General features: G+C 44.0%; 1 protein-coding gene across 1 annotated transcript in view; it reads right to left on the bottom strand.

Moving 5' to 3' along the window:
• SMURF2 (SMAD specific E3 ubiquitin protein ligase 2) overlaps window positions 1-6,132 on the bottom strand; it is a 57,180-nt gene extending 51,048 nt beyond the window's left edge. The window contains exon 1 of the mRNA XM_063409076.1: window positions 5,993-6,132. Within this exon, the coding sequence (XP_063265146.1) occupies window positions 5,993-6,044 (52 nt within the window). The 5' untranslated portion in view covers window positions 6,045-6,132. The remainder of the gene's footprint in view (window positions 1-5,992) is intronic.
• Between the last annotated feature and the right edge of the window lie 6,375 nt (window positions 6,133-12,507).

Raw genomic sequence — 12,507 nt, 5'->3', positions numbered from 1 at the left:
AGAAACAATGTTCATGGGCAGAAAGTCAAAAGATAGTGGATCTAAATCCCAGCTTTACTTGGTTTATCCTTTTTATGATCTTGCGCATGTCTATTCTCCATCCTGTATCAGTCTCTCCCTCAAACTCAGATGATAATGCTGAGCCAGTTTTGTCCTGAGCTTTGTTATCAACAGACGAAGACTTCTTTAAGGTTACACGCAATCTTATCTCTGCTTTCACTGGAAGTACTTCAAGATGAACTAGCAAGAAAAAGTCAACAATTTGCTTCCTTGAATATATTACTGACAAACGTTCCTCAAGAGCCTGATCCTCTTCCCCAAACTGGAATGTGCTTTGCTAACAGTGGACACACACAGCAGCTCCTTTTCCAGGCACTGTCTGACATCACTGAGGTGAATCTCTCCCAGCTCTCAGGACTCACTGAAATGATCTCAGTCCTGCACGTGTGATGAGCATTTACATTTTATACATTAAAGCAAGCACATAACAGCCCGTGCAGTAATGCACTCGTGCCACTCAGCGAGTCAGAAGCCAGCTCACGTCATTGTTGTGAGCAGAGCAGGGAAAACACCCAAAGAAATCATCCAGCCTTTTTTAAACACTGCAAGAAAGATCTAGCCCAGTGGTGAGATGTCATTCTAAGTAGGATGGCAAAGCAAGGAAGCACTTCAAAGGCCGTGAGATAAACCAGAACAAAACATTAAAAGCTGTCTTCTTTCAGGGATCTACCCATTCACCTTACAGACACAAAGACAAAATGTTTTCATCTGGGGCCTCATCAGATTTTTCGGTGTGATTAACAAAGACAACAGAATATAATTTGTCACCACTAGATGAGTTTCTCAGCTTTGTTGAGCTACACAGAAAGACATTACAGGACAGTATAAACTCTTTAAACTTCACTGAAAACTACAATTCTAAACATTACTTGATAATATTCCACCCCCAGGATTTCTTTTATTTTTCTCCCAGTAACAGCTTTAATTTTTTTAAACATTACCATTAGGACTGCCTGCAGATTTCCCATATGTCTCCCACATATGCCCCATATGTTACCCACACATGTAAATCCCCCACTAGCTTCTATGTGATGCTCTCCTGATTGTACAGCCACAGGTGAATAGTGGGAGGTTTTTTAACCGAGTTTCAATTTCAATCTTTTAACTGAAGCCCCCATATAACAGTTTTCCTACTACAATTTGCTCCCCTAAATCCTTTCTGATCTTTGTTTTCCTTGCCACCCCATTATGTACTCTTGAACACACTTATCTAATTTTATACCCAGATGAATAAAACTTTGTCATACAAGCTGAACTCATAGAAACAAACAGCTGAAACTGCTCCATACAGCTGCTCAGTTGTTTATTACAATTCTTTGGCATCTGTATGATCCACAACTGATTTATATGTATATAAATATCTATAACTATATATTGTATATAGAAGAAAGCATATATTTACACACACACTTCGTGCTTTGATGAAAATATTGAGGGCCAAGCAGCCATCAGTCCCTGTACATCTGATTTGACACATGTCTATTGACTTTGTTATGACTGCACCAGTTCAATCCACCTACTATGTAATTTATTGATTTAGATTTCTTAATGACACACGGCTCACAAAAACTAGCACTTAAGTCAAATATACCTTACATGAAGGAGCCCCATTGTTTTATTGTTGATCAAAGCATATCTAAGTACAGGCTGCTGGTAGGAGAGGCAGTCCTGCCCTCTTTGCAGCTTCTTCTCTGCATCCCTCTTCCTCAATACAAAAAAAACCCCATTATTTTTTCCTGGCAGGATTAGCTTTCAGCTCATCCCATAGCTACACAGTTACTGGAGTCAACACAAGGGAGGGCCCAGAAAGTGAAGCCAGGGACTACAAAGAGAAAAAAGAAACAGCACTCAGATTTTAAACTGACCTAAAATGGCATTACAATTTCAGTCAACTATGAAACCACTGCCTTGCTACATAAAAATATAGGGACCTATTTTATCATTCAATCAATTGATGTTCCCACAGTGCTACCATAAACTTCAGTCCTGCTCCCACCACCACTGATGGAAAATTTAGCATTCAGGTAAACCACTGTCTTCAACTGGATTAATTTAACACTTAGATTTATCCACTGCAAAAAACAGGTTTGAACATTCCACATTGCTTTACAAAGCTCAGGAAAATTTTGTCTTTTTCTAAATATTAAATATGTTTAGCAAGAAATATTATTAGCATTATAACCAGAGTTTCTATGGTCTGGTAAAACAGCAGCACTTTCTCCTTCAACACTGTAACTTCACAGTACAGTCCCACCTTTGTACTGTGAATAGACAGTAAAGCAGCAAGAGGAGAGAGAGGGGGACAGCACATGAGATGCTGATCCATTTTCCACAACACAACACCCAGAGCTTTTATTTCCCTAATCAGCAACCCTGCAGGAAAGCTGGAAGCAGCAAGAAGGAGGAAAAACAAATCCAGCAACTCTTCAGGCCTACATCTGATTCTGCACCAGCAAAACTCTTCCAGCTCATTCCAGTTTTATCCGTGGGATATTTATCACCACTTTTTCCAGCCCGGTGTAACTGTGCTTTGTGGCTATGGAAGTATCTTAACTTGTTAACAATTCTGAGACAAACACTACCTGCAACACGTGAACTAAATAAACTGCTCTGAACCTTTACTCAATACATTCTAATGCTCACGGAGTTTTGTGGAATTCAAACTGATTTTAAAAAGTATCTCCTTGATGAAAACAGCCTTATGGGCTTCAGAGAGCTGTCATTGATCTCCTAAGTGAAAGCAGTCAAATGGAGCTATTTTAACACTAGACAAAATTCACATATTAGGACATAAAATATTTACTGAAAACAATGGTCATTTCTCAGTTCTCTGAAGAATAAAAGATCAACACAATTCAACACAGGAGTGGAATAAATCATAGCATGTTCTGACTGACAGTGTAGTGTATTCACAAATCCACATATTCAACACAACACTGAGAAAAATCACACTAGGAATGGAAAGGGATGACTGCACTTGCAGCTTTTGTGGAACTCAGATGTACTCAGGATAGGACCAGATCAAATGGTGGCAAATATGTGGGAGTCAAAGAAATTTTCCTTACACTTCCTTGGACATTGTTATTACAAGCTGCTAAGCTAAATTTCACAGCAGACTAGTACAATTCTAGACCAGCTAATTTAAATTACACTGCCTATATTTTAATCAGAAACAAGGATTTACACCTCCTTCTAAAAGCATCATCAGAAGCCATGACACTTCGATTTTAACAATTATCCAGAGATTTTTAGCCCAGGATTATGTGAACTATATCAACATATGTATCACTAAAGACTCAAGTAATATTTGCAACAAACAGCTACACCTTGGAGCAAAAGAATAACATTTTAAAAGAAACGTCTAACACAGATGCACTGTAAACTAAATAAAAACTTACTAGAAGTATGCCACCGCTGTGGTTTGTCTCTGTTGTGGAACCCAGACCTAAATAAACTGTTAAACACTTAGTGTAAAGGTATGCCAAACATTTCTTAGAACTTTCTTAAGGTCCCAACAAAGAGTCAACCTTTTTTGCAAAATGAGGCCTAGGTTAAATATTTTATTTGGCTCCTCAAGATGGACTGAGAAGTTGGGCACTAGCTCCAGATCAGTTCTTGGACTCACATCAAACATTACCCTGTCATTTATCCAGTCAGTCAAAACAATGTTTTCCATCTAAACCTTTAATGTTTATGTCCTGAAAAACTGCTAATTGAATCCAGTTCTTGAAATCCATTTTTTAATCTATACCATCTAATTTAGAGATAATGAACAGAAAAGATAAGCGTTGAACAATGATTGCAGAATTAATCCCATAAACATTCAAGCCAAAACAGAAGACTGCTAGTTTCATAGAGCCAAAGAAAATTAAGATTAAATAGCATTTGTCAGTTTGAGAATAAACCTTTAAAAACACTGGATATACAGATTCTTTTAATTCCAAACAATTTTAGAACTCCAGAGCCCTCAAACTGCTTTTCCAATCAAAAAGGGTAATCAAAACCACACAGAACACTTAAAACTATTCCTAGGCAAGAACTGACAACATGTCAGCTGAATTAATAAAATTCATTGTTTTCCTTAAACATGTAAAGCTTCCTTACAACAAATGACCTTATGTGAAACAACTCCCCATCAGCTAAAGCAGAAAATACCTCAAGCTGTTCAACTGGAGAAACAGGCCAATGTTCTATAAGCTTCCAATAACACAACTGGTCCTCAGTGCCTGCCAGAGCTGCTAACCCTGGAACAGTCCTAAAAAGATAATTTTGCCTTCATCCCATGCTCTGCACGTTCCCTTCCTAAAATACAATATAACAAAAAAACCAGAAGCATTCCTTAGGGTTGTACCTGCTTCATTTGGGGTGTAAAGCCACAGCCTGGCTCTGGTCACAATCACACTCCCCCTAACACACTGAAATTGTCACAGGCACAGTTTCATTATATGCTTAATCCTCAATAAAAATAAAATACAAAACAAATTTGAACGCAAAACACAGAGGTGAGAAGGACAACTCCCTAGACAGTATTTTCCATGCTTTTAAATAAGGCTACAGACCATTTTAAATGTTTCAAAGATAGGTAGGTCTGAGCACTCACTGCTCAGGGAAAGAAAGTATTAAAGCACTGCATGAACACAGCAATAACCTGAGGAGAAGGCTACAAAACACTCGGTAAAAACAAGGCACCACTGTTCCATGCAGCAGGCGCAGCCATACTCATTTTAGGAGTTTTATTTCCAAGTGTCATATAGAGACACTCACAAATCTCCACGAAAACTAGATTATAAATCTAGTCCGAGTATTTCCAAAGTAAAGCATAAGCAGATATGTTTTACTTTTCCTGTAAAAACAACATACTTGGAAAAATCAGTATGAAAACACCTCTCTTTATTAGGCATTAAACTGGAGATATTTCTCATGCACCTAAGGTAAATATAACAACTCTTTTAACATTTTTAAAAACTTCTATTTTGCAAGCTGGTTAGATACACTATACGCAGAGATGATATTTACAGTGTAAAGCTATTATTTTCTAATCGCTTACCTTTGTGTACTGATGCTTCAGGACACACAGTGTCATTTATGTGCTGGAGGACTTAACAATACTTTGAAGAAAAAAGCTAGTTCCAAGTTCCAAGTGTCCTGTATTTTTCTAAAGAAAGCTCTAGCAGAATTTCCAGTATTTTTTTTTCCTCTAAACCTATTTGCCTGGGATATTATATGGAAAAGCGCATAGTTTTAAGTATTTAAGACCAGATTCTTTTCCTTCTCAGCATGCAGGTGAACCGTTTTTATGGTATTTCAAAATATCAGAGGTCAAGTGGTCTTCTGGAGGAGGGCAGCACAAGGCACTTCACCCAAGAACTGTGAACAATCATCGAATCATGGAATATGCTGAGTTGGAAGGGACCCACCAGGATGACCGAGTCCAGCTCCTGGCCCAGCACAGGACACCCCAAAATCCCTCCCTGTCCCTGAAAATGTTGTCCAAAGACTCCCTGAGCTCTGGCAGCCTTGGGGCTGTGACTGCTGCCCTGGGGAGCCTCTCCAGCGCTCCACAGTCTGAGCTGAGGAAATCGCTTAAAAACCCCCCAAAATCAACAGCAATAAACAAACAAAGAAATCAAAACAAAGAGCGTGACAGTTTCTTTCGAGTTTACACCGAGAAGACGACGGGAAAATGAACAGCAAAGTTGGGGTGCGGTGGCTGAAGTTCGCCCAGGCGGCTGCGGGGCCCGGGCCGGGCGGGCGGCGGAGCCCGGACACGCCGAGCCGGGGCCGAGGGGAACCAGGGGAGAGAAACCTCGCCCTCCCCTTCCCCGCGAGGCCTGAGGGGCCGCTCCAGCCCCAGGTTCAACCTCAACGACACCCGGAGGAGCCGCTCCCGCCCCCCGCCCGGGCTGGCCCCGCGCCCCCGGCCCAGCCTCACCTGTCAGCCGCAGCTTGACGGGCCCGTTCCGCCGGGCCCCCGGGTTGGACATGGCCCCGGCCGGGGCTCCCCCGCCGCTGCTCCGCCAAGGGCTCGGGGGAGGCGCGAATGGAGCCGGGCCGGGCGCTCAGGGCAGCGGCGGCCGCCGGAGGAGGAGGAGAAGGAGGAGAGGCCCGGATGTGCCCAGCGTCGCCATGAGCGGGGCCGGGGCCGCGGAGGAGGAGCGGAGCCTTCCCCGCTTCCCTCCGCTTCCCTCCGCTTCCCCGCCCCCGGGCCCGAGCACAACAAAGCCGGGACGGAGCCGCACGGACGGACGGGCTGGCGGCGGGCTCGGCTCGGCTCCTCTCGCTCCGTCCCTCCCTCCTGCCCCGGGGAGGCCCTGCCCGCCCCTCGCGCCCCGCCTCGGGTCGGCCCAGGAGCCCGGGGGGGCAACGGCGTCAGGTGGCGGCGGCAGGGGCGCCCTGGGCGGGGGAAAGGCCGTGTGAGCTGGGGATCGGGAGGGATCGGGGAAAGGCCGTGTGAGCTGGGGATCGGCAGGGATCGGGGAATGGCCTGGGAGAGCTGGGGATCGGGAGGGATCGGGGAATGGCCGTGTGAGCTGGGGATCGGGAGGGATCCGGGAATGGCCTGGGAGAGCTGGGGATCGAGAGGGATCAGGGAATGGCCTGGGAGAACTGGGGATCGGGAGGGATCGGGGAAAGGCCTGGGAGAGCTGGGGATCGGGAGGGATCGGGGAAAGGCCGTGTGAGCTGGCGATCGGGAGGGATCCGGGGAATGGCCATGTCCTGAGAGAGCTGGGGGTCGGGAGGGATCGGGGAATGGCCTGGGAGAGCTGGGGATCGGCAGGGATCAGGGAAAGGCCGTGTGAGCTGGCGATCGGGAGGGATCCGGGGAATGGCCATGTCCTGAGAGAGCTGGGGGTCGGGAGGGTTAGGAGAATGGCCAAGGTGGAGAGGATGACAGAGAAGTGGTGTGGGGAGTTGGGACGGAAAAATTGAGGGTATAAATGGGAAAAGACATGGCAGGAGAATTCAGAGCCAGGCTGAAATATGTGGTCCCACACAGGAGTGCTGCTCTTCCAGGGCACTATTCCCTGTAGACAAGGTGTGACAGACCAACCCTGGAAATTGTTAAACTTTGGACCAATTTTGTTCTTATCTGCACTGTGTAGAAATCGGCAGTTGGGTTCTGTGAACTGCCATTTGCTGAATAATAATAATAATAATAATAAAATTTAAAATGCCTTGCATCCGTGCCATGTGGCCTAATTTAACACCTACCCTTTCCAGAGTTTTCCCAGCTCTGCAACACATTTCCCATGAGGGGAGCTCCATCAAAGTCGTGGGCAGCTTTCTGCAGGGCCAGAGGGGTCTCAAGGGTGAGAAAAGCTCCTAGAAAACCTACAAAGGTTGCCACAGTCAAGGTTACTTTAGAAGTCTGAGCTAATACATCACACACCTACTCTTACTAACAACCTTACTAATACTCGTTTGGTCATGTCACTGCTGTGGCTTCTTCCTGCTGAGGTAACCAGTGAAGTATTATCACATGGGTAGGCAGGGATGAGGATCCAGGTGTGGATCAGGACCCCAGCATGGGATGAGAAGATGACCTGTGCTTCTCTGAGTTCCTCATGTGGCTTCCACACAGCCCAGGAGGGTCCCTCTCTGCAGTTGTGTGGAGCTGAGCTGTAACCATGTCTGGAGTGGTCCCATCACAACAGAGCTTGGAGCTTGGGCCGATTAGTTCAAACCTGGGCCATGCAACTGATTTTTTTCCCCACTGAAGGGCTTGGAAGTGCAATGTGGTTCTCAAAGCTTCCTTCCATAAAATGTGACTTCTACACTGTACGTGGGGACTCACTTCTTCCCAAAGTGTCCTGAGTGCCAGGTTCTTCCAGGTGATTTCCAGTGCTTCCAGCAGTGGTGGCACTGCTGTTCCACTGTCACTTCAATAGGGAGCAGAGGAGTCCTGGGATCCCTTCCTTGGCAAGGGCTGTGCCTGTCCCCTGTGCCATCAGCCCTTCAACACAGAACTAGCAAATGTTAGACACCAACCTCCTTCACAGCACAGGCAGAGCTGGTTCAGTGCTTCACCACTGGTTCAAAAGAAGAGAATTTGAAACAAAGTCTAAAGTGGCATTTACTATGCAACATGGACACCATATATCTATGGACTTTTAGGCTTTATATTGCACTGAAACAGTTAAAAAGTTACTTTGTAATGGTTAGGTGAATTCACATCCCAAAGACATTGCAGGTGTCCTGATTCCTGCATTAAAAAAAAAAAAATTAAAAAAAACCCATTTGTAACTGAAGGTTATACTATTAAAGTTCCAATCTGTTACAAATTCACGTAGGTCATTATGCTTTTCTCAAACCAACTATATAAAGTAAATGGCTGATGGTTTGCAAATATTGCAACATTACCTGGCCACTGCTAAACTGAGCAGAAAAAATATAAAACTATTTTTCACATACTTAACATATTTCTAGATTTTTCCTAACATGATGATTATTCATTTCTGGGGTTTTGCAGTGTGCTTTGGACCCAACATCCAATAATTCTGATATAATTTGACAAAAGTGTTTAATATTATATTAAACATAGAATTCTTTCTACATGATCTTTTTCTAATGGATAACCAGTGTGTCAGACATTAATTGAAATGCCAATATTTAAAAAACCCCACTGGGATTAAATACAGTATTTCATTATTCAGTAGTTATACGAACATTTTAATGCTTTCATTAAAAATGTTTTTTAAAGGTCATGAAGCATACTTGGTTTCAAACTGCTTTTCAGAAAGCAACTTGCTGAACTATAAATTTTTCAAAGATTTTTGAGCAAGCTGCTCACCTCACTGTGATATATTGCAAGTTAGAGCATTAACTGACAGTCAGCGCATTTGGGTCAGCATGTAAAATGTCTGCAGGATGGCTGCTACTGCTGTGCATTTTTCATTAATACGTGCCATATTTGATTTTATTTATTTGATTTTATTTACTTATCTTTTAGACGACCAACACAACTTACAAATACATCCCGAATGCCTCAGTGGCATGTGGGACAGTGCTGTAGAGCAGGTGTCTGTTTAACAGGGGGAGGAGAGGGGCTCCAGCCCCATTAGCCTGGCAGGGCTGGGTCCCAGTTAGGTCAGGACCAGGTCTTCTCATGCCTAAGGTGGGGAGAACGACCTGGACCAGGCTGCCCTCAGACACACAGAGGCACCAGGTGCCAGCTGCTGCTCCCTCCCTTCCCTCCTGTCCCAGGGGCACGAGGGCTGTGCCTCGGGTGCCCCACAGGTGTTTGTGTCCTGTCCTGTCTCCCAGTTCTGTTGGGAAATGAGGATTTTCACTCACTGTTCCCTTCACTGAGTAGAGCTGCCAGGCGGGATTTAAGCTGAGCAGCTCCGTGAGGAACCAGTGCGAGATGTGCAGGCAGCAGACGAAGGGAAGCCTGGCAGAGCACCAGAAACTGCAGCAGTGTAGGGGACCAAAGACACTGACAGTCCCTGATGACTGAAAGTGCTGCTTTCCCAGCCAAGGAATCCCACTGGAATGTTATGATCCAGAGGTTCTGGAGCCAGCACTATCCCCCAAGTTCCCAAAATATTCTCAGATTAACAGAGCCAATGTCTCGCTGATCCTGCTTTCAGTTTCAGAAGCCAGGAGTTTGCAGTAAATTGTGTCTTTATGCAGTTCCACTGCAGGAGGATTCACTCTGTGCAGGGCTGATCCTGTGAGAAGGACAAGCAAATATCAAGAGCCCCGTGCTCCCCTGCAGGCTGATATCACTGAACAACACATCCTTTAAAGATGAGGTAGCTCACTGGGGTCCGCAGGGATGGGAGTGCCTTGCATCACCCTGCAGATCATTTTGGACAACAGATTGAAAATTCAATCCAGCCTTCTTCAGCCAGAGCGTCACAGCTGAGCCTCCCTCTAAAGGATTGGCAGAAATGTGTAGAGAAGGGGCAAGGTCGAGTATCTTTAGGACATCAACAGGGTTGTTGAAGAATCCACAAGGAGAAAATAATGTAATAGTTGGTATCATTATGATATCATATCAGTGGTATGGGTGTCATATGAGTAAAACTTTTGAAGAAGTTTTTAGAAATACAACATCTTTTTCTGTTCCATAGCTGCATTAAAAAGGGCTTTGATTTCTTGAATTTACCAAGAGGAAGAAGGAGGAAGTTTTGCTTTCACAGATAGTTCTCAAAGGATTTAGTGGTTGTGGACACTGGGGAATGTGTACAAACATCTTTAACCAAGTAGTGTTCATTTTCAGAAGAGGATGGTTGTAGTTAATTTTTTAGAGGTGAGGTCCTCCCCATCTTTAGAAATGTAAGAGTATACTGGAAACTCATTCCTCGGGATGTGGAATATGTTCAAAGCAAATCAACATTTAAGAATTACATTCCATTTCTTTCGTATATAGGTTTAATCATGGCACATTCCTTCAGCAGTAATGAGAGCTGGCTGGTATTATATCACATTCTTCTCCAGCTTCTGTAATGATATCAAGAATGCAAGAGAGCTCTGCCCCTATTATTATGATTTCGAGAGTCAATTAAAAAGTTAAAACTATTTTCCTGAGACAATTTTTTAAAATAAAGATACTTTAAATTATCTGGATTCTGTTTACTTCTACTAACTTCATCATTTACTAAATTTCCCAGAGCCTGACATGGCTGAACTATAGACACCAGCCCTGGAGATCATGGAGTTAAAGATGAGTTGATCAGTAGAGAATTACACCTTCATTTCCTTTTTTTTTTTTGGTAAAGCTCTATTAATGTGGCCAAAAAAAAATAGAAAAATGAGATTGTGAAGAATGATGAACGTTTCTACCAGCAGTTTTCTCTGCCTCTTTGTTAATTTGCCTCATTAACTCATACCCTTTCTAATCATTCAACACCTTTGCAAAGGGCATTGTTCTCCTGGTCTGCCTCTTTGGCACAGGTTTTTCTTCTAAACCTTCCCTAAGCCAATCATAACTTCTTACTGTAGCTAAAGTACTTCCTGAACTCATTACAGATCCATCACATTTTTTGTGCTGTTCCTGCATGGAATTCTGTCCTCCATGAGGCTTTCTGCTACCCTTCCTGCTGCTCTCCTGTGCTAAAGGAGCAAACCCTACTGCAGTCACGTATACAATGCTTCTGCATTTCAGGAATCAACATGAGGAACAGAAAATTTCACTTTGTACAAGATTCCTTTTTCCCTTTGTGGATTATGGAAATTGTCAGACTGCAGGATTATTTGTGTTGCTGCTGAATGGAACAAGCTACATTAAAGCATTGAGATGCACATGCTTAAATATCTGGTTTTACTCTGTCTCTGTTGCTGCTCGGAGACAAAGAGAGTTAACCCAGCAGTGGAGGACAAACCTATCAGAGCTCTGGGATGAAGAAACATGTCTAGACAGGGGCTCTGGTTCTCACTAAGGCTCCCTTTGGCATGCAAAGACAATGTTTATGCAAGAGGTCAAGAATCAATCCATTTCTCAAGCTGGAGCTGGAGATGAAGCTTTTCAGGAGAAGAAACTAGGAAGGAAATCTCCACCCATGCTCTGGCTACTGAGAAAGGGGACAGCAGCTTGGAGCAGAGACACCGTGGCCCTCTGAGACAGGATGTGTCTTGGGGAAATGATGTGTCTCTGAAGGGAAATGACTGCAGCTGTGGCTACAAAAAAAATGCATGAGCTTCCATATCACAGGATTTTCCAGTGGTTAGTCACTAAGATAACTTCTAAGTCCATCCATCCAGAACAGATTAGTAACTGATGCACAGATATTCCATGCAGTCCTCTAGCCATGTTATTTCCTCATCGTGTCCTGCAGGACAGCACTATCCTAATGTGACTTTAGCAGAAGAAGGGAGATTTTCGGAGACAGGCACTGAACATGGAATAAATAGATGTGTTGCATTTTAATAGTAGACAGAGGCTGAAATCTACTTTCTGAGAGGGGTAAATCTGTCCTGAAGAACATGTCCTGGTGCCTGGGCAAAAGGCTGGAGGTGGCACCCATGTGCCAGCCCAGCCCCTTGTCTAGCTCATGCCACCCCTGTTCTCTGCTGCAGGATGTGTCTCACAGCCCAGAACCCAGTGGCAGGTGCTGCACAGCATTTTTAGAGCCCAGCACACAGTCCAGAGCCCAGCTTCAGTCCTCAAGCACAGTCATGTGTCTTGGGCTTAAAACACATTCCCTGCTTGTCTTGATTCAAAATCAATGAGGCTGCTGACTTGATGTACAAAATCAGCCTCCCAAAGTCTTGGGCCAGAAAAAGGTCTCTGAAGAATATTTCCTTTATTCTTCCATGATTTTCACTTATTTATCCATAGGACACTATCAGTAATACAATTTCTTCTCCAGACTCTTGGACAATTGGCTTTGTCAAGTGCTTTGAGAGCTACGTGCTAAATATTCTGACTGAAATTATGGAGGTTTCCTGAAAACCCACACGGTTCCCTTGTGCAACTGCTCTGTGCAGCTTTCTTGTGTTGTG

The sequence above is a fragment of the Prinia subflava genome, chromosome 12 (assembly GCF_021018805.1).
Source record: "Prinia subflava isolate CZ2003 ecotype Zambia chromosome 12, Cam_Psub_1.2, whole genome shotgun sequence".
Lineage (NCBI taxonomy): Eukaryota > Metazoa > Chordata > Aves > Passeriformes > Cisticolidae > Prinia > Prinia subflava.
The sequence above is the reverse complement of the archived record's forward strand: the minus strand, read 5'-3'. Positions and strand labels throughout refer to the sequence as shown.